General features: G+C 36.0%; 1 protein-coding gene across 1 annotated transcript; it reads left to right on the forward strand.

Annotated features, from left to right (window-relative positions):
* The first annotated feature begins 14,841 nt into the window (after positions 1–14,841).
* Positions 14,842–23,540, forward strand: LOC127840065 (uncharacterized). The gene is made up of 2 exons (XM_052368460.1): positions 14,842–15,368; positions 22,048–23,540. The coding sequence occupies exon 2, from the start codon at positions 22,591–22,593 to the stop codon at positions 23,089–23,091; it is 501 nt and encodes a 166-aa protein (XP_052224420.1). The 5' UTR covers positions 14,842–15,368; positions 22,048–22,590; the 3' UTR covers positions 23,092–23,540.
* The last annotated feature ends 918 nt before the right edge of the window (positions 23,541–24,458 follow it).

A 24,458-nucleotide genomic window follows, 5' to 3' on the forward strand; every position in this document is an offset into this window, starting at 1 on the left:
GTCAACGAAGGAAAGATGAAATAAATAGAAAAGGAGATTCCCGAAACGATAAAGCTAATTACAAATACTATGAAATTACATCAGGTATTTGCAATAACTTAAATAACTTTTATTTTTTAATAACGAGTTACGTAGTTTGTCGTTTTTACCCTTAGTCCACTGAACTTAGCCTTTGCAAACAATGTGCAGTTATACGCCAGACGAAGAGTAACTACGCTCCTGGTTAGGTTCCAGTGCACAAACAGTAATTGCTTTTCAGACAGTAGTACTTCAAAAGTGTGATACCAAATGCACAAACGCGTAAAATTCAACATTAAGCAGACAGATGACAATTATCCCAGCATGCAAAGGGCTAAATATTGCAGGATAATGACGTTAATCACTTGTGTTTTTCATGTGACAACTACTGAACAGCTGAAGATAAGTGCAAGACACATAGTGAACTCGTATCAATACGAACCCAAATCCACGCCAAGGGATTATACTGCTCTACAAAATTGCCAAAGGCATTCAACATTCGCTATTCATCCCGTGCTGATGATAATTGTGACAATTGGGATTACTGTAGTGCGCACACTGAATGGTAGACAATTTAACAGTTGATTAGTGAACACTCTACATTCAATACTCAAGATATGATAAGCGCTCATGGGAATAATTGCATATAAATCTACATAAAGAGCGCATTAATGACCATGCTGACGAGGTAAATCTAATAAATGTATGCACTATTAGTATTAAAACTTGATAAATTCATTGGCAAAACTGTCTGTCCGCAAAAGCTTTAATTCCGTATATTTTATTTATTTAGCGCTATTGATGTAGATTTATATGCAATTATGCACACTAACTAGAATGAAGTTTTTTTTTCATTTTACATTCATTTGTATACTGCCAATTGCCGACATTACTGGTCGCAAACACACTTTTGCGTTTCATATGAATACATCTCATTCATTTATGATTCTGGACTAATTTACATTTGTAAATTCAGATGGCTGCGAATGCTGAGGTCTCAGTCGGTGGTCCATGTTCTGAAAATTCTACAAAAGATGTACCCAGTGAAAAGGTGATGTAATTTATTAATAATCATACACAAATAGATAAATCTATGTCTCGTGAAAAGTAACCGGATTTTCTAGAAGTTACATCCATGCGGACGTTATATGTATATGCTAACCTTTTATGTCGCGTATGGAGTTTAAATTTAAATACCCGCTGGTATTAAATATTTGCCCAAAACTGATTGCGTATTCTGTTATGATTTTTTATTAATATGAATCCGTTTTATTTGCATATTTCTTTCTTATTTCAATGAAATATCAACCATATTGAATTTTGCTCAATACGTAGTTAACGGAATGTGCAATCCGTCCGTAAACTTACACAATATTATAGACCTCAAACCCAATATATTTCAATTTGATAAATATGTGATTTTTTTTCAAATTTCAGAGTCTTCTGAAGCCGGTTGATGTCGTTGACGAGTCTCTTGTTTGGAAAGTACTGCATAGTCCACTACGTTTACGATGGGCTTTCCTATACATGGATCATTTTATAGAAAGTCAATCATAACACTTCTTGATGAAGAGACGGTACATGTAGCAAAGATGCACCATAAAATTAACGACGACATTTGGGCTGCGGTTGAAAGTGCCTAGAATGAATTAAACTGTTTATATTGTGCCATACACTGCTTAATTGAATCGGACGAAATTAAATTGATGTTTTAAGTTAATTACTCGAATTCAAAGTTCTGTTCTAAGTTTTAGAGTTTGTTTGAATAGGAAGTTCTGTTTTACGTTGGAGAAAGGTCTTTGAACTGTGTAATCGAACATATACATCATTACATGTCAAGTTAACGGACTTACATCACTGACAGTGTGCTTATTTACTAGTGAAAAGTGTGAGACGACGGAATCATGTTGAACTGTTTAAAGATAAATCGACTTTTAATTGAAGTAGAATTTACTTATTATCATTTCTGAGAATAAAATTGTGTAAAACATGTATTCCTACATTTTCGTAAACATTAACATTGCCTTTACCTGGGTGTATTCAATCACTATAATTACGGCATTGCTACAAATCCAATATTAAAGTATTTCCTCGTTTCCAAATCAGCCTCTTGTCAATTATTAAAGTACGTTGCGCTCACAAACCGGCCAGGATGAAAACGAGGCACTATTGTCAATATTGTTTTGTGTCGTGCTGTAACTTCAGTAATGATCGAATGACGTGATTTATATGGATATAGAAATGATAAGATATCTACATGAAAGAAAAATAAAAACACGTTATGTGTTTGTCGAAGTACATGTTTGAAACTTGTTGTATGAGTATCTAGATGTACTGTCTAGTATACAAATGTATTACAAACGAGTGTCATTCATTTGAGTTATACAAATAAATATATAAGTTTGATCAATTTTTACTTGTCATTTCCACAATGTTTCGTCATTTCGGCAACTATGGTCATGTCCGCGACTGTCAAATTTTTTTAATATATTTGCATAGAAAACATCGCAACTGAAAAAAAATTCTGCAACATGAGTTCAAAAACATTCAAAATTAAGTAAACCGTATGCATTTTAGTGAAAATAAGTTTTCACATATGACACAAAAAGAAGATAATTACCTCGAAATTGTATCTTTTTCGAAATCGACACCTTTTTTGGGAGCTATTTCAATAATGGTTTCGTAAGTAACTTTGATGTATGAACGTGAAAATTGTACATATAATTATATGATTTGTGAAAATTTGAAAATAAAGTCTAACCTGTTAATAAAGACCACTTAAGGGATTTGGTCGTTGTGGTCTTTGTTCACAGGTGGTCTTTATTCGCAGGGTCGATTGAAACTTTGCAAAATATGCTAGTGGGATTTAACAGGTACCTTATCTATGTATGTGTTCTATTGCTTAAATGGTTGAATACTTATGCATGTATAATGTCATAAAGGATAGAAAACATAGTTTTGATTTTATATATTATTTAAATTTCCTTATGTTTTTTATTATTTATTTGATTAATCAAATCATGTATAAATAACTATTGACATACATGAATATGTACTTGAACTGACAATTTCTGTATCGATAATCTTTGCACGTCTTATCACGGAGAAATTTAAGAAAGGAATGAACATCAAAATGTATGTTTGTAATTGGCATTGTAGTTGTAACAAAACCGTAAATTTCCTTAATGAGTTGATGAAAGCCCCAAACTTTTGTTTGATATTTTCGGCAATTAGTACATTATTCACGAGTCACTAAAATACAAAGGCAGCTTCTTACACTTTCGACAAACTGATAAATGCATAAAAGAAGCAGGCAGCTAACAATTAGCAATGTGTGTTGAGTATACTGCTATCGAGTGCAGTAAACTTTCACTTGCGTGTGTTGGTACCAATCCGAATTTTTCTGTTCTGTTAATGACCATTTTTTGTAGAATCACCCGCTTTCAAACAGTCTAACTCACTCATCAATTACTTTAAACACTTCACTGCCTAATCACGTTAATAAAACACGGGCGTGAAAGAAATGTCTGTTCTCGCTTCTAATGAGACATGACAAGACAATACATCTTTATTTAGACTTTGACAGTGTACATCGTCTAAAAGCTACATATTTCACTTTCAATTATGTCACAGAGATAACATAGTAATAGTATAAATATAAGCAGCATCGTATACGGTGACGAAAATTCTAGGTAAAAAACTATTTTTAAATATGGAGGATAACTTATTGAAGTTAAGTTACAACATTAGATATATTATTTCTTAAAATCAGAGCATCTTTTACAAATTGTGCTAATTTAATAAGTTCAAATGTATTCGTTGTATTCAACAATTGGTGGAATTGATAAACAGAAGGCCTGCCATAATAACATTTCTTAAGGTAGTTTCTTCTAATATCAATGTATAAAAGACATTTACAAACAAAATGAAACTCATCTTCGACATCTAATTCGTTACAAAAAAGCCAATAACTTTCGTTTCGTGGTATATTTTGATCAGCACATCTTCCAGTTTGAATTCGTAGTGGCAGACTGGAAGCTCGAAGCTTTGTGACGTAGTGTCGTAGTGATTAAGGTAATAAATCTAAATAATTTTCGTAAACAAACATAGACTTAAACTCACGGTACATATCTAAAATAGAGCTATTTTCAACAGATCGAAACCACTCTTGTTTATAGGTATCTATAACAACATTTTTAAAATGTGGTATAAATATTTTAACATCGACAGTGCTTAAACAAGCAAGGGCGTAGCTGGGCATACGCAAATCCGCACGTGCGTACGCTGTTTGGAAGAAAAAAAATAAAGTGATCGAAAAATGCAATAAAATGTGATGCCTAACCCGGGTTAGGCATATTTTCTATGCGAGAGATGTGTTTTCATATCGAAAACACTTAAACTGTCTTAAAGTGGTTTTTTTCGACTTCATAGAATAGGCATGATTTACCATTTGCGAGGTCAGGTTTCTTTTGGTGGTGACTATATATAACATTATTATCGACTCATCATCATCATCATCATCATTATCATCATCATCATCATCATCATCATCATCACAACAATCATCACACCGTTCAATCGACTAACGCAACGTCTGTGGTTCATCCATCGGCTGAGGTACTGAATACATGACGGTTAAAAGCGGAGTGTAAGTATTTCCCTATTCTTTATATTTTGCCTATTGAATTAAGCAGGTTTGAGAGCCTAAGTAAGAAAGACTTTGTGAACGTAATCCTTACCTTCCTAGCTGCTTAGTTTTTAAGAAATCCGTTAGAATGTGGTCAAAAATCAAACAAAATTCACCACTCTCTCTGTCAAACTCTAATTACACAGGATTTAGACAAACTATAAATATGAACAACATTTTGTTGAAATCTTTAATCATTTGTCTTCGGTTATTCCAAATTACAGCATCCCACATGAACACATAACATTTTTATCAACGTTTAACTTCAAGTGGGGTTTGAAAAACGGCTCAAGACAACGGTCGTGGTTACTTATTAGATGGTCATGACATCGTCTGCGAAAATACAATTATGCTCAAGCCATCGGCTGAGGCAATGAAAATTGGCATGATGAGAATGGACGTTACTCATTGACCATATTCGATAGAACTATCAGATATTTTTATCACAAAACAGTTTTAAGATGTTCATTCGTATTTTGAAATAAAATGGGATGGGTGAGTGGATTTCTTTTTAAATAATTCATACTTTGACATTATTGAAAAAAGTCATTTACACGCAATATGTCTCCACATCATGTAGAGTGCACTTGACTCTCGCTATGCCGAAGACGGTTATATAGAAGTAATGGAAACTTCGAACATATAAGTTCGTTCCCTTCTCAAATTTGAGATACAAGGTTTTTCTTAATTGAAACGCATGAATGCATTTACAAACTTTAAGACAGCTACATGAAGATTGAAAATAATGTTGGAATTTCCTACTGGAGATCTTTCAGCGTCGTTTTTTACCTGTATCTAGTTATGACTAGTCAGAAATGTACGTCTTATAAATCGGGTTACTCGAATATCTTTTATCTCGAAATAATTTGTATGGTTTATGAACTTCGACATTTCGAGATTCCACTGTACTTCAAAGGAGATTGTCAATTGTGTTTGGCATGCGTTGTACTATATGAGTTCCTTCTATCCTTTGTTTAAATAGCGATAATTATGGCAAAACTCTTATTACGAGATAACTTTCGATCTATATCGGTTGCGGCTTTCTTTCAAGATTATACTATTTGAAATCTAAGGACCATGGATAATTCATATGTGATTTGTCGCGGTACGACTGAAAATAGTTTAAACTGTACAGAACTCACACATTCAAATAAATTAACAAGTTGAACGTTTAATTATCACGCAGATACGGAGTCCGGAATGGATAGTGCCGTATATAATCTCGCCCTTCTTTCATCTAGGGCGAAACACGACACACGAAGCGATACACGATATTTTGCGCGACACACGATATTTTGCGCGAAACACGAAGCGACACACGATTTTTTGCGCGAAACACGAAGCGACGCGCGAGAATGTACCGCGAAATATCGCCCTTGTGTAGGTAGCCCAAAAGGCGATATATCGTGGTAAATATCGCGCAAAATATCGGGTGTCGCTTCGTGTATGGCGCAAAATATCGTGTGTCGCTTCGAGTATCGCGAAAAATATCGTGTCTCGCGTTCAAAATGCGACACACGATATGTTGCGCGATACACGAAGCGACACACATTATTTGCTTGATACTCAAGGTGATTAGGGAAATAATATAGTACAACGCATGCCAAACACATTTGACAATCTCCTTCAAAGTACAGTGAAATCTTGAAACGTCGAAGTTCATAAACCATACAAATTATTTCGAGATAAAAGATATTAGAGTAACCCGATTTATATGACGTTCATTTTTGACTAGTTATAACTATTTACAGGTGAAAAACGATTCTGAAAGATCTCCAGTAGGAAATTCCAACATTACTTTTATCTTCATGTAGCTGTGTTAAAGTTTGTAAATGCATTCATGCGTTTCAATTAAAAAAAAAAAATCTCAAATTTGAGAAGGGAATGAACTTACATGTTCGAAGTTTCCATTACTTCTATATAACCGTCTTCGGTATAGCGAGAGTCAGGTGTACTCTACATGATGTGGAGACATATTGCGTGTAAATGACTTTTTTCAATAATGTCACAGTATGAATTATTTAAAAAGAAATCCACTCACCCATCACATTTTATTTTAAAATATGAATGAAAATCATAAAACTGTTTTGTGATCAAAATATCTGATAGTTCTATCGAATATGGTCAGTAAGTAACGTCCACATCTCATCATGCCAATTTTCATTGCCTCAGCCGATGGCTTGAGCATAATTGTATTTTCGCAGCCGATGTCATGACCATCTAATAAGTAGCCACGGCCGTTGTCTTCAGCCGTTTTTCAAACCCCACTCGAATTTAAACGTTGATAAAAATGTTGTGTGTTCGTGTGGGATGCTGTAATTTGGAACCAAATACAAATGATTAAAGATTTTAATAAAATGTTGTTCATATTTATCTTTTGTCTAAATCCTGTGTAACTAGAGTTTGACAGAGAGAGTGGCGAATTTTGTTTGATTTTTGACCACATTATAACGGATTTCTTTAAAAGTAAGCAGCTAGGAAGGTAGGGATTTCGTTCACAAAGTCCTTCTTACTTAGGCTCTCAAAGAACACACGCAAACCTGCTTAATTCAATAGGTAATATATAAAGAATAGGGAAATACTTACACTCCGTTTTAAACCGACATGTATACAGTACCTCAGCCGATGGATGAACCACAGACGTTGCGTTAAGTAATTGAACGATGTGATCATCATCGTCGTCATCATCATCATCATCACCATCATCGTCATCATCATCATTATCTTCATCAACATCAATATTAACTTCATCAACAACAACAAAAACATCATAATCTTATTCATCATTATTAACAATTCTTCAGATTGCGGTGACCCAACACCAGACCGTGGTATAATACACCACAGAAACAACGTTTGGAACTGTTGCTCAAATATCATGCAATCACGGTTACGTACTAAGCGGAGCAAACATCGCCAAATGCAACGAAGACACTGTCTGGTCTGAATCAGCCACGTGTAACCCATATGGTAAGAAAGTACTAAGCATGATTCCAGTGATTTTTTTTTGCCAGAAATTACAGCCGATATTCGGCTGCTTCCCAATTGCAAAAAATGACGTTTTTTCCCAGAAAAATTGATTAAAATTTCCCAAAAAAAGCCAAAATTTCCCAATAAAGTCAATAAGATTACAATGTAATTAAGCAATAATTTCGAACGAGTGCCGATCGAGTTGCCGAATCGTCGCCGAACAACAACTGACTTACGTATTGTTCGCGAATTTAGCCGAATACGATTTTACGTTGCTATCCACATCTCTCTCTATATTGCGGAGGATACCGACGATAGTCGATGTATCCCGATTGTAAACGCCTGTTTTTACACACGCCCAAGATGGCGGCAAGCAGACGAGAAATTTGCGATGAGCGGCGAAAATGATAAATAACATTCAAATTAACAATGGATATCATATGGTTATTACGGAATAATTTAATGCGTTTGTCAATTAACGCAAAATATAACGTTTGAGATAAAAACAACAAATATTTATTACAAATTTTCACAGTGAATGTGCATCACGGAAATCAGTGTTGGGAAATTGGAATTAGTATACCGTTACTCACAAAGTTAATGCATTTAAGATGAGTATCGTTCGAAAATGGAAAGAGACAAACATGATATGATTTATATGTGAGTGGATCTGTGTAAAATCAGATTCATATGCATATTCTGCTTTATTATGTTTGTCACGCTTAACAGTTTACTGAAATAGCATTGAAGTGCAAGATGTTGAAAGGTAAAGAAATGAAATAAATTATTTTAACTCCATATAATACATCATTAACATAGCAAGACCACTAAAGCGTTTTTTTTATAAATATTTGTTAATGTTTTCACCATATGATATTTAATTTAAAAGAATACTGAATTAAATTCTTACTGTTAAAGAGGTTATGATTAAATGGTATATTTAAGAATCTATATAGATTATTGCAAGTTCAATATGAATGTGGAAGGATATTAACTTAACATTGTCTTCATTGTAAGAACACATTAAATTAGTACTTTATAATATAAAAATGCTGTCAAACATACTTTAATAATTTTAATTCTGTTCTTATAGATCTAATCATATTTATAATGTTTCCCAATTTCATGGTTTATCGCGCTATTTTTCCCAATTTCATGGTTTATCGCGCTAATTTTCCCAATCCAAAAGGAACAGGCTGTAAGAAAAAATAAAAATAAAAACACTGAATTCAGTCATAGTACACATTCTGATTGCTGACATTTTGTGCTTGTTTCTTTAGTTGGATTGTCTCCGTCTTCAACTGTATTTCAGTCATATCATGGCGATAATTTAACTAACTCACTCTATTCCTGGAATAGTTGGTTGTACCAGTACTTAGTGTACTTACTTATGCCAGTAACAGACAACTGCTCTAGACTTGTGTCGTTCTTCGACACATTTTCAGAGCAGAGCTTAGGAACGTTATAAACTATAGCAACCTGTTAGTGTTCTATCAACCTGGGCTATAAACTAACAGGTTGGCCATGATGCTCCACCTTATTATTTAAATGCTATTGGTTTTTTTTTTCAGAAGACATTTTTCTTTTCTATAAAAATCTTTAGGTCCGAGCACACATTTACAGTAAAATAAATACTCACAATCAAAGAATATTGCAAAATATTTCGTAAAATAATGTTAAGTCTTCCTTGAAGGAAAAGCAAAAATTTCAACGCTAGATGTGGTATTGTAACATAAATTTAACGTTAAACAAAATGCTAGTTTTTATTTGTTTGTGGCACAATGTATTCCAGTTTAATCTCCCGCAACGATATATATTCATACGACACACGAACACTAACATGGAACATGAACATGCGTTGAATATATTGTCCCACACAAAAACAAAAAAAAGCATTATGTATCTTGATAAATCTATGTTACCAGACCACATCTAGCGTTGACATTTGGCTATTGCTATAATTAACATTGATTTTTTTAAACTTTATTGTTCGAAAAATTGTACGAAATATTCGTTGATTTGTTAACTTCATTTTTCAAAATATACGAAATATTCGTTGATTTTTACTGTTTATGGGCTTTTAGGGAATGTATTTCTAGTCGTCCATCACTTGTTTTCATCCCTTTATTAAGATTTATTTTGAATTTATTTCATTCATTTCGATCTAATGTGCCCATTTTTTTATCTTCACAAACTAAATACTAATTTCCCCAAAACAATTTGAAGTAAATCAATTTGTATCTACTTCAGTTTATGAGTCAATCATTTTATGTGTTTTGTTTGACATTACCCTTGTGATATATTTCAACTGAAGACTGCGGTAGCGCTACCCCAGTCAATGGTGTGGCCACAGCTCCCAATGGCACTTCCTACCAGAAGCAGGCTGCTGTGCAGTGTAACTCAGGGTACACTAAACACAGTGATAGAGTGCAATGCAACCGGCTGGAATGTGTCTGTCTCATGTAATCAAAGTAAGTGGAATATTATAATTATATTGTTTACGTAATGCTCTCGTTTAATATTCACTTGCTTATGGAAATTCTGATTGCATCTTCTGACTGATATATTGGTCCTCGAGCCCTGTTGAGGGTTACTTTTTATCCTTTTTTAAAATTGTATTCTTTTTTTACTGGAAATTTTTAGTTCAAATGTTTTAATTTATCAATGAAAAGCATTTAATGACAAGCTTCAATGCATGCCAAAATCTGTTGGACAGCCCCTATAATAAATGAGTGCATGACTGTACTCTCTTACTTGTACAAAGATTTGAAGCAATAAAACTTTGAATTATTCCCATTGATTAAGCCAGACGTATTAGGTAAGTGAAACTATTATTAACTTTACTACCCGCCTCCCGTCCCCCTGTAAAAAAAGATATGTATAAGTATGATGATAAACACTAATTTTTTGTTGGGTAGGTAGGGAAGGGGAAACAAAAACGTAAATACTTGTAGTTTTGTCAGTATAATACTTAAGTCATAACATTTGTATTTGATTGAGTGTTTGATTTTCTTATGTGAAAAGGGTATCTTTATTATAATTTGTCAAAATAAAATTAATACTTAAGAAATGGAATTAAATATAATAAAAAAACAATGGGCATGTAACAACATATCAGCAAGAATACGTTGAATTTAGCAATATACAATTCTATACTTGTGAAAATTGGACACTGGACTGGAGGGAACTTTAAAAGTATGAGACTCTTCCAGACACAATACACTAGACTGTTTGGCACTTAGGGAAGAATCATAGTATTAAGGTCACTAGCTCCACTTAAAGAAGTATCAGTTTAAATTTTGCAATATGCAATATTGTATGTGCTTAACAATAGCCGAGAGTCATGTTAAATTAAATTGTTATGTAGGGGGGGGGAATTGGTCGAGGAGAGAAAAAAATTGCCAAGAGTAATGTTAAAATAAATTCTTATGTAGGGGGGGAAATCGGCCGAGGGGAGAAAAAATGGCCAAGAGTCACGTTGCAAGTAATTCATTAAGTAGAGGGGGAAAGTTGACCAAGGAGGGGAAAGATTGACCTGTGTCATTTTTTCCCGGGGGAAAAACAGCCTAGGCCAATCTTTCCCCTGGGAAAAAATGGCCAAGGCCAATTTCTCCCCGGGGAAAACTGGCCGGGGGAAAAATTGCCAACTAATGCACTTGTTTAATACACAAAGTCGTAAGGATTGTTCTGCAAGATGTCATGTGAATATTATTGTAACAAAACTACAAAAAGTGTTATTGAAAGTGATATTATGGGCAGTTTATAGGTGTCTATCGCAACCGTTGTTTATTTTTGGTGTTTTCACTTCATATACACTTATATTTGTATATGCAGCATCAACAATATCCCGGGAAGAGAAAAATAATCCATTTAAATATCAACCGTACTTTCGTTTTGACAACTGACGACAGAAATGATTCGATTTACGATGTGAATCTTCATTTGGTTTTAGTGCAGAATCGTTCATACGACACATAAACCCTATTTTGTTTTACGGATAATTTCGGCTGAGAGGACTGGGTGAGTCATGTAAAATATCGAATATATAATATATATTTTTTATAAACAACTGGTAGCAAGATGAGTTGCAGATAATTGGTCAGTAACCACTTTTTAACTAACTCGTTTGACCTGTTAATTCTTTTCAGCTCGATTCAACAGTGAAAAATGCCCATAATATCACTTTAACCTCTGGTTGTGTGTTTTTTAGCAGGAATGTGTAAGCAGTTTTGACAGTAACGATAGTTATTAAATAAGCATAAAGAGATAATACAGCATTTTTTAAACAAATAGAAGTACGATCAATACTATTTTTTCTGGAAAATCATGTATTTCGTATCTTAATCCTATTGAGCTATCTTGTACATCACGCATGACAATTTTGTTTAAAGTTTTACAGTTTATTTCACTTGTATTTTGTTCTTTTCATGGAGATTAATGTATTTTTGGAAGCACCTTCAAGAGACGTACTGATATCTTGATCAATTAAAAGTTGTCATATATAGTAAATGTTCAAAAGTCTAAAATACTTTTTGTTTTATAACCAGATGGTGCAAGTATTGCAGTGAAAGAAAACAAAGTATACATTAAATAAAAAATTGACATTTCAACAAATTTGATAACATTTAATGTTTATTACTTGGTGCAGTGGTAACAGGATCTTGCAGCCCCATTTCATGAACGGGGCGAATCGGTATTTTCGTTAAACATCTTAAACTATTTTCAGTTATTAAGATTTCTTTTGAATTTGAGTTTTAAAAAAGCGGAAAAAAGACGGTTTTCTGCCTTGTTACCACCAGATTTATTCTAATTGGCATAGATAAAATACAATGCTGTCTCAAACCCTAAATATTATTTCGTCACTCATTTGACATCCATAACGCGTGTTTAAAAAGGCATGGGTTCATGCTACTCATGGTACCAGTGTTTGGTTAGATAATTAATAACATTATTTTAAAGTTCGTATACCCTTGTTGCCAAATGATTCATAAAAATATAATTTATAAACAAATCCATTTAAACGAAAAGAAAATGCATTCTTAAACCTTAAATAATATTTGTGCAAGCATTTTGCATCAATTATTTATGTTTGCAAACTAATCATTGGTTCATGCTACTACAGTAAGAAACCTAATTCTTCACTATTTATTGTTACTGACTTTATAATATGCTTGTATATAATAAAGAACTATTCATTAATAATAAAAAACTAATGCTGGTTTCACCTTGCAAATAGTAAAATGCCAATTGTGTAAAAAAAAGGATAATTTAGTATAAATTTATGTTGTACAAGTCTGATATATGTTAGCTGGCACACTGACTACAAGCACTAGCAAATAAATACAAAACTGGGCTAAACTTAAACTATATCGTATATCTAATATCTAAATTATTGGCATTTAAAAAAGACTGCTTTGAGCGTAGCATTTACTCCCACTGTGCCTCGAAGTCTTGGTTTCATAATGAAGTTTCAGATAAAATTTGACATGTTGCGCGTAATTGAACGCATTCCAGTACATTTCATTTATTTCATTGTATTATACATGAATCAGCAATATACTTGGATTTTGAGCGCCATGGGAACGGTTTCTTAGATTCCTTTCAAATTCACTTACACTAACTACATAATCAGATTACAACACGCCTTACTCGAAGGTTTGATATGTAATGAAGGATGAATTCATTTTTTTTTTCAGTTTGTTTGTTTAAGTTCATCACTAGCTAGATGCGGGTATAACAACTGATGTATCTTAACACTATAGAGTGAACTGTAATAAAATCTACAGATACCTAATATTCTTTCGCCTCCTCCTCAAGGCAATTCAAGAACATCTCTATGTTCGAACTTAAAGATGAAAACATACAATTTACTTTCCACTAAAAATACTCTTGTGTTGATAATTACATATAAGTATTATTGACAATATGGTTCCCGAACATTTTCATAGCGAGACGCTTTTTTTTTCAAAATATGCAATGTATTAAAACGTAAAATCAATTAAATTTGTGACATTCAATTATTTGAAAGAAACAATGTCATAACGTAGCATATTTCTAATGAACATGTCCCCAATTTAGCTTTATATGTTTATTCACTAAACATACGAAAGCAGATACAATAATACACTTAACCAAGAATTATTCCGCTGTAAATTTAGTTCAATGTAAACCTGTTCAGACGCACATATCAAACTTAACTTGATGCTTATTTAAGACAGAGTTGAACATTCACTTATTTAAGACAGAGTTGAACATGCAGATGCATGTCGTAGATATTTTACCATGTTAAACTTCTATAGTATTTTTTATTATGAGGTTAATTAGTCCATATAAATAATCTGAATACACCCACAGGCTTATATACGTTTATAAAGCTTTCATAAGAACGTATATACTTGCTTAAACAACTGAATAGATTATGGCAATTTAACGCTATTTACTACAAATTGTTTCTTTTCGTATACGACCAGCAAGAGCTGTGAAAATCAAAGCACTGTAGGTGCTGAAGGCCTGGGGCTAGATTAAGTGTTCTTGGGAAGAAGCATTGTCCGAATTTCTCCCTTTCTCCGAATTTATAGGGATTGACCCTAGCGGTTCAGTGCAGAAACTCAGAGATTGTAAGAAAAGACAGTATTTGTGTATATACTACAGTGTACATAGACGGCGGAGAACTACACGATACTGGTGGTGGGAACGATAACCTTTTGCTCAACTCTACAGATCTGGTAGAGGTTTCTACATAGGAGGTGAAGATATACAACAACAACAACAACAACATGTACGCAAAAAAATTGTTATTGTTGGTGTCACATAAATCACATTCAATAGCCTAAAATAGATTTTTGTTACATAATTAACAGATCAGGAAAATTTGTATACAAAAGAAAATCCACTTACCCTGATAAAGAACGGTGTACAGATTGTGTACTTTGTCTCACATATAACTTTTTGCCCTCGATTTGCGCAGGGAAATACCATATCCGGTTACTTCGTCTATTTCCGAGAATGATCGGGAATATTTGTTGTTGTTTTTTTCATTTTCTTTTCCTGGAATGTCTTGTTAACGCAAACTCAAACAACGATATTTTAAAATAATGTAACAACCCAGTGCATAGTTCATTATTTAAGTGTTAATCAAAATTTACATTGAAACTAGTTAACTGAATTTCCTTGTCAACAGCATAATTGTTTTCATTGTTCATTCATTCATGTTGCTTTTCCTAGCCTGGTCATATAATTAATAGTGCTGACCAATTTTATATGTTACAGACCAGCCACTAATATCACATGCTTAGGCTAGAATTAGTTTTCCTTCATACTCACGATTTTTACTCCATTGTTATTGTCAAAATGTTCCTACTTCCGGTTTGAAGATGGACATTTGTCTCTTAAAGTTAATGTCATTATTTAAGAATTCATATAAAATAAGTCGCAGCTATCAAATTTTAGTCCTGTTGTGCACATTTCTGCCAATTTTTGACAGTTAGAATTGTTTAAATCCATTGCTTTTTGATTTAAAACTCTCACACTTGTTTCTTAGAAATATACGGCAGCCATCTTGATTTTTACCGTGCCCGTTGCTAAGCAACTTCTGTCAAGCCGACTTTTAAAGTCCTTAAACATCATTTTGTGTTTAATAATTTGTTAAAGTGCTGAAATGAATCCAATTCATGGCAGAAAACGTTCCTTTGAGGTATTATTATGTTGTTATATGTTTTTGCATATTTTAAAGTTGTTTTTACATTACAAATAGTCCATACTTATGAACATTCTATTTGAGCACCTGTTAAGAAGGCACAAAGAATACTGTGTCAGGCACAATTTTTGTTGTTGCAGACACACTGTGTCATGTGTATGGCACACTGCGTCATGTGCATGACACAGGGCACAGTGTGTTACTGGAAAAGTATAAATACCTAAGATTTTCTGTGCCAAAAATTCCATTCCATCGATAGTACAACTCCATCCTGAATTTTTGTTAATAACTCTGGTGCCAAGTTTAATATTTTAACATATTGTAAGTAAATATGCTCAGTACTACTTTACAGTAAATAATAAAGAATATATTTCATCATATGTGTAACTCTTTTAAGTTCCTTGCTGGACAATATATTAAATTGAATAACTTAAGTCTGGGTTGACTTATTTTTATGGACAAAAATAACCATTATATTGAAAGCGAGCTACTAATTATACCTGATATAAGACATGCGCATACCTAATATAAGACTTGCACCTGAACCAGGGCACAACATTTGGTGGCAGCGGTGGGATTAGTATTAAAATTATAACTAATCCAGTGATTTGAACCAAACGCGAAATAAGTTTTTGTAATTAAATAAAATTATAAAATTAATTGTTCTGTATCACAAATCAAATAAGTAAATACATGACATTAATTTATTTTATGATGAAATTATACGCTACCAATGACTGTATTTAAAATGGGAACTTTTAAGTGTGACTGTTTAAGTGAGTGTGCTTGACTGAGCGAGAAATCTAGATCTATAAGTTAGCGATTCAACTTAATAGTGTAACAAAATGTCTGAGCCAAATCCAAGTGATAGCGACAGCGAAGTGTTCATTCGGCAAAGAACAAACGAAGACTACGAAGACAGCGACAATGATTCTGTTCAGCCCAGACCTGAAAATGACATTGGAACACAAGAGAGAGATAAACAAATAGAACAGCAACCCAATAGTAACGTTAACCAGCAAATAGCTTGCCTGATGGACATGGTTAAAATTATGGCCAAAGATATTCAGGGTTTAAAGGAGTCAAAAGGGCCAGAAATAAGGGGTCATGACAACTTTAACGATAATCGATCTAGACGGTGCAATCCTGCTGAAGATGTGAATCATTGTTATTCACGTAATGTAACAGATCACAACAATGGGCCTCAACAAGAATCACAGCAGGTCTTCAACTACTATGGTAGCACCCCATGTGAACAAGACTGTAGTGAACGACAACCCAATATAGTGAACTCGAGAGAGATTCACAATAGAAGATACCAGTATAACAGTGTCAATAACCCTGAAAATCAGTACAGTGTGAACAACCTCTGGAACCAACAAAATGAGGTGAATTCTGGAAACCGATACAGAGGTCCAGTACATGAAGGCCAGCAGTCAATAGCGCAAAACCAAAGGGGACAAATAACGCCACATTACACAGAGTCCAGCTTACGTCAAACAAGAACACCGCATATCAGGATGCCACCATTCACCGGTAAAGAGGGCTGGGAAACATGGCAAGCACAGTTTGAAGCCATAGCAAATAGATATGGCTGGAATGAAGAAGAACGGCTAAACCAACTGTTACCTCGACTTGAAGGTGCTGCTGCACAGTTTGTCTTTTTACAACTCTCCCCCCATGTGTTGAATCACTACCATGAACTTTTGAAGGAAATTGACAGTCGCTTTAGAGTCATTGAGACCCCAAGGACATTCGCAGCAAAATTTAGCCGTAGAAGCCAGCGTTCTGGTGAAACATTAGAGGAATTTGCAGCAGATCTAAAAAGACTGTATGACAAGGCACATAGTGGACGAGACAGGCGAACAAGAGACGAAGATCTAGTTCGGCGCTTTCTCGATGGTATCTATGATGAAGACATTAGGTTCGAAGTGGAGTTCAATAAAGAACCAAGAACAATTGAAGAAGCAGTCTACTTTGCTGTAAACTTGTTACAAATCAGAAATATGCATAAGGACTCTAGAAGAAATAGGTCTGGAGACAGAAGAGTAAGTGATGATGGCGAATGCATGCAAGACACAAGTTTAGAAGAAACCATAAGAAGGTCTTCCCATGATGTCGGTTACAAAACGCGTCCTTTTAAATCAAAGGAGGAGAAAGAAGCAGAATCTAAAATTATAGAAGATTTGAAAGCAAGAATAGAGCAACTTGAAGCACTGAGAATGAAGCCAAGAACCATTATAAAAAGAAAAGATGCAGAATGTTATAGCTGCCATGAAAAGGGACATTTTGCAAGGGAATGTCCAACAAAACAGAACAGAACAAGAGACACCAACAGTCCAATAGTAGATCCGACAAACAGCTCACCTTTAAACGCCAGGGGACCAGCTCTTGCGGCCAAAGGGAGGTCCGAGTAGAAAGTCAAGAAGATAAAGGCCAATTAGAAGTAAACCTTAACATGAGAAGAGCGCCAGATGAGGTCGACATCGATAGAGGACTATGTGACCTCGGAGATGGGCTGTATGTGAAAGGCTTTGTGAATGAGAAGCCAATCATATTTACCTTGGATACAGGAGCTTCTAGAACAATTATCTCAACAAGGGTATACCAAAGATTACCAGAGGGAAGTCGACCCAGTCTTAGCAAGGGGGCAAGTTTGAAAGGGGCCTGTGGAGCTCCCATTGCGGAAATGGGAAAAGGCATGTTCAAACTTAGGCTTGGTAAGATGGAGAAACTTCAGGAGATTATTGTTGCTGAAATAGAAGATGATGCTCTTCTTGGATACGATGTTTTGGTGAACAAGAGTGGCAAACCAGCAGACATTTTACTAAGTAGAGAAATTATCATGTTATAAGGGTATGAAATACCATGTATCAGCAAAGCTAAATGTAGTGAAGCTAGAAGGGTCACAGTAGCAGAAGATATAAACATTCCAGGAAATTCTGAAGCCCTTGTTGATGTGATTGTAAATAGAATAGAATGGGATGATGATCTATCGGGTGACTTCTTAATTGAACCAAACCAAGCATTCAAAGAGGGATACCCATTAATCATGGCCGCAACTATGGTTGACATTAACCGTTCACCAACATGCAAGGTGAGGTTAATGAACCCATTTTCACAAGATGTGGATCTAAGAAGGGATGCAGAAATTGGTGTTGCAGAAAGAATTGAAAGAGTAGTGAGTGTATTGGCGACAACAGAGAATAATCCAAATGAAAATGAGCCAGTTAGTGTGAGAAGAATCCAATTAAATCAGGTGAACACAAGGCCAGTCGTTGGAAGGTCATTTGATGAAGCAAGCGAAAATGAAGTACCAGGACATTTGAAAGACCTATATGCAAAGTCAACTGAAGGGAAAACCCTTAAAGAAAGGCGTGTTGTTGCAGGGCTACGGAAGAAGTATGGCAAAAGCTTTTCCCAGGATGAATGGGACATTGGGGTAACGAATGTAGCGGAACACACCATAGACACTGGTGATGCTAAACCTGTGAAACAGCATCCTCGCCGCGTACCATTAGCTTATGCAAGTGAAGAAAAGAAAGCCATTGAGGACCTTCTTCAGAAAGGTGTCATAAGACCAAGTACGTCTCCTTGGGCCTCACCTATTGTACTTGTCAAGAAGAAATCGGGTGCCGTGAGACCATGTGTGGACTATAGGCGGGTTAATGCGCTTGTCAAACCTATTGGCTTTCCAATCCCAAGGGTCCAGGATTGTCTTGATTCTGTTGCAGGGTCAGCCCTTTTCAGTAGTTTCGACCTTACAAGTGGGTATTTTCAAATACCATTGAAAGAGGATGACATCCCGAAGAGCGCATTTGTTTGCAAGTTTGGCCACTTTGAAATGACACGCATGTCTTTTGGTCTCAACAATTCTAGCAGTACTTTCCAACGGACCATGGAGCTGGTGTTACAAGGGTTACAGTGGGAGATCTGCTCAGTATATGTTGATGATATCATTGTGTTCGGTGTCGACTTCCCGCAGCATCTCCAAAGGGTAGACCTTGTCCTGTATCGCATCACCAAAGCCGGCTTGAAACTACAACCAAGCAAATGTCACATGCTTCAAACTGAAGTGATATTTCTTGGTCATATAGTCACCAAAGATGGAGTTCTTCCAGACCCGACAAATGTTGCAAAAATAGCTGGCTGGCCAAGACCCACAGATGCGAAACAAGTCAAACAATTTGTTGCAACAGGATCATACTACAGGCGTTTCATCAAGAATTTCTCAAAGCTAGCACGACCCTTGGTTGACCTGACCAAGAAAGATGCCAAGTTTGAATGGAATGCAATCTGTGAAGATGCTTTCGCAAAGATCAAAGAGATACTTATGGGTCCGGAGATAATGGGTTATCCACTGAATGATGGTGGACCATTTACATTGGACACTGATGCCTCAGGATCAGGAATAGGTGCTGTTCTATCCCAAATTCAGTCTGGACGAGACAAAGTGCTTTCCTATGGCAGCCGTAGTTTGAGCAAAGCTGAGAAAAATTATTGTATAACAGAGCAGGAGTTACTTGCTGTTGTGTACTTTGTACAATACTACAGACAATACCTGTTAGGGCGTCACTTTGTCGTTCGTACTGACCACCAGGCGTTGGTATGGCTTTTTAGCATGCGTGAACCGAGTGGTAAAATATCACGATGGTTGGAAATCTTGGCACCCTATGACTTTGGAGTGGTTTACAGACCTGGGAAAAGCCATGCGCATTGTGATGGTTTATCACGATGTCCCAATCCGCGAGACTGCCATTGCGACCAAGTTGTAATGGATGAACCATTGAAATGTGGACCCTGCTCCAAATGCAGAAGGAGGGCAGAATTGATGATGTCAAGTCAACACTCAACGGTTGAATCAGACCTGTCAAAAGGTAATGAAAACGCAGCCTTGGGCGAAGCAAAAGAAAATAGTGGGGAAACCACAACAAATTGTCCAATCCGGGCAATCGGATCTGAAACAGAAAAGGAACAGAAAGCACCTGTGGCTGGAGGTTCAATATCAGTATGCTTCAAGTCGTGGGCTGGAAAGTATGCACCAGAAGACATAGCGAAACTCCAAGAAGCAGACGCAGACATCAGCCTCATACGCAGATCCATGCTTGAAGGGGTAAAACCAAAAGTGCATGAAGCAAATGAGTGTAGCCGTGAGACTCGCCACTATTTGGTACTGTGGGACAATTTAAAGCTAGTCAATGGTTCCCTCTACCGCTCCTTCAAGAAAGCTGATCAACAAGATGCACATCTGCAGTTAATTGTACCAAGAGTACTGCGAAAAGAAGTGATTCGAGACGCACATGACAGTGTCACTGCTGGACACATGGGCGTTAAGAGGACATACAATCGTATCACCCAAAGCTTCTACTGGTTTGAAATTAAGGCAGACATTGCATTGTACATCAAAGGGTGTGACATTTGTGAATCAGATAAGAAGCCACAAAAGACGCCAAGAGCACCAATGGGTCACATCAAAGCAGGCGCACCATGGGACATACTAGCAGTTGATTTTCTGGGCCCTTTACCAAGGACCAAAAGGGGCAATAAGTATGTACTAGTGCTGACTGACCACTTCACCAAATATGTGGAGGTAATTGCCGTCCCAAGTCAAACAGCTGATGAATGTGCAAACAAGATCCTCAATGAAGTGATCAACCGATGGGGAACACCTTTAGTTATTCACAGTGACCAAGGCTCAGCTTTTGAAAGCAGAATTTTTGCAGAACTTTGCAATCTCCTTGCCATTAAGAAAACACGATCCAGTCCTCGCAACCCAAGAGGTAATGGGCAAGTAGAGCGTTTTAACCGGACACTAATGAAGATGGTCAAGGCCTACCTGGTTGACGAAGGCGATGACTGGGATTTATTCTTAGGATGCCTTGCTGGAGCATACAGAGCCACACCAAACCAGTCAACTGGAGTCACACCAAATATGCTGACTATGGGGCGGGAAATAAGACTTCCAGCTGATGTGATATACGGTCATGCCAACGTATCGAATGCTAGGCCTAAAACAGCTTGTGAAACAATTACTGAAATGCAAGAACACATGCACAAGGCCCATGCAATAGCCCGAAAACACCTAGACAGTGCTACCAAAAGAAGCAAAGAAATATATGATACACGTCTTGCATTCCACCATTATGATGTTGGAGATTTAATTTGGTTACTTCATGAAAATAGAAAAGTTGGAGTGTGTCCAAAATTAGAGAAAACCTATGATGGTCCTTTCCTTATCACAGAGAAGATTTCAGAAGTTAATTTCACTGTCCAGTTAGATAAATCAGGCTTGAAGAAGTTGTTCCACCATAACAAGTTGAAGCCCTATTATGGAAATATAGTTCCAAAGTGGATCACAGCTGTTCAAAAGCATTTGAAGAAATTTAGTGCATAGTTAGGTGCAGTGTCTGACCAAAATTGTGCGAGTTAATGTGTGTATGTGCATTGTGGACGGATGCGTTGAAACAAAAATGTTTTTAGGACATGGGGGTTATATATGCAAACACTATAATAATAGGAATAATAGCAATTAAAATACTTTAATTACAAGATAGGGACAGCCAGCAAGGAACACACCTAAACCAATGTTATAATATATTGACTGATTTGCTGATGAATAACAACTGATTCATGCAGCAGCAATCCGGTGAACATAGCGAAATTTGCCTATTTTCAGGTCATGGAGTACGGACAGAAAGCAAGAAAGAGACCTCTCTTCTCATGTATACATTGCAAGAAGAATATGACAACATATATAAATGAGAGATACAGAATGGTTGACCATGTGCAGAAGCACCATTTTGCACTTAGTGAAGCACCATTTTACTGTTCAATGTGCTTGTTTCGGTGTTCCACTAGAGAGGCTTTGGTAAAGCATGTCACAGACTATAGAAGACACGCGCTTATGTCAGCAATGCAAGGAGGTGGTGATCAAAGCAGGTTCCTGATAGAAAACCCTCACCCTAGGGTTGTGAAAGAGGGTGTGGACTATGAGGTGACTCAGCAAGGCTGCAGTGATTCCGGTGATCTGGTCAGTGTTAAAATGACACCGTAGCTTCTTGCCAGCCTACTGAATCGTGGTTCCAATGTGTCTGGAGAAGCTGTGGTTCCATCGCCTCTTGCTGCCAACCTACCTTACACCCCTACAAGACCCGAATACAATAGGTGTGAAACGAGTACAGCGGTCACCGCGGAGCAAGACGACGTGGAACAGTTTGAAATGCTACAAGAGCTATTCCCTACGCCATATCCAGCCTCATCATCCCCCTGCCAAATGCCCACATTTCCAGCCTATCAGCCTACACCAGTGTCTGCGAATACCACATCTGTGTTGGGAATGGGGTTTCCCAATTATGTGCCAACGCCAGTTTCATCTTCAATGGTAGGATGTCTGCCATCATTCACGACTCCTGCTCCTGCTGTCCCAGTGTCCATTTCCAGGCTGAGCACCCCACTATTGGATGAGCCAAGGCGCCTACCTGTGAAGACAGCAAGTACTCAGACAGAGGCAGAACCACGCCGTGAAGATAGTGTTCTTGCAACAGCGCTATTCCAAATAGAAAGGACTCTTGAAAGCTCTATTGGGAAACTTGTGTCTGCTGTTGAATGGAACAGCCGAGCAATAAAGAACTTGGAGACTACAGTGCGAAAGCAAGGCGAATCCAAACGAGGCAATGAAGATGGCTCTGCTGAAAAGGAAGCAAAACATGTTAAAAAATGAACATATATGTTTATTGGTAAACCATGCCAACATAGTTGCCATAATCAATTTGTTGAAATCCTTTTGGGACATTTGGCATATTGCTCAAATAAAGTGTTCATTTTGTTTGTTTTTATGTGTTCAACCGAAAGTGTTCTACATGTTTATATATGACTGTTATTCTTTGTCTATTACTACAGTAGACTCTCTGTAAACCAGACGGTATAGGGACTTTGCATATAACATTGTCATTAAATTGCCAATATGCTATTTATATGGCAACGGGAGTTTGCCATAAAAGACAGGGGGGTAATGTAACAACCCAGTGCATAGTTCATTATTTAAGTGTTAATCAAAATTTACATTGAAACTAGTTACCTGAATTTCCTTGTCAACAGCATAATTGTTTTCATTGTTCATTCATTCATGTTGCTTTTCCTAGCCTGGTCATATAATTAATAGTGCTGACCAATTTTTTATATGGTACAGACCAGCCACTAATATCACATGCTTAGGCTAGAATTAGTTTTCCTTCATACTCACGATTTTTACTCCATTGTTATTGTCAAAATGTTCCTACTTCCGGTTTGAAGATGGACATTTGTCTCTTAAAGTTAATGTCATTATTTAAGAATTCATATAAAATAAGTAGCAGCTATCAAATTTTAGTCCTGTTGTGCACATTTCTGCCAATTTTTGACAGTTAGAATTGTTTAAATCCATTGCTTTTTGATTTAAAACTCTCACACTTGTTTCTTAGAAATATACGGCAGCCATCTTGATTTTTACCGTGCCCGTTGCTAAGCAACTTCTGTCAAGCCGACTTTTAAAGTCCTTAAACATCATTTTGTGTTTAATAATTTGTTAAAGTGCTGAAATGAATCCAATTCATGGCAGAAAACGTTCCTTTGAGGTATTATTATGTTGTTATATGTTTTTGCATATTTTAAAGTTGTTTTTACATTACAAATAGTCCATACTTATGAACATTCTATTTGAGCACCTGTTAAGAAGGCACAAAGAATACTGTGTCAGGCACAATTTTTGTTGTTGCAGACACACTGTGTCATGTGTATGGCACACTGCGTCATGTGCATGACACAGGGCACAGTGTGTTACTGGAAAAGTATAAATACCTAAGATTTTCTGTGCCAAAAATTCCATTCCATTGATAGTACAACTCCATCCTGAATTTTTGTTAATAACTCTGGTGCCAAGTTTAATATTTTAACATATTGTAAGTAAATATGCTCAGTACTACTTTACAGTAAATAATAAAGAATATATTTCATCATATGTGTAACTCTTTTAAGTTCCTTACTGGACAATATATTAAATTGAATAACTTAAGTCTGGGTAGACTTATTTTTATGGACAAAAATAACCAT

Source organism: Dreissena polymorpha, chromosome 1 (genome assembly GCF_020536995.1).
Source record: "Dreissena polymorpha isolate Duluth1 chromosome 1, UMN_Dpol_1.0, whole genome shotgun sequence".
Taxonomy (NCBI): Eukaryota; Metazoa; Mollusca; class Bivalvia; order Myida; family Dreissenidae; genus Dreissena; species Dreissena polymorpha.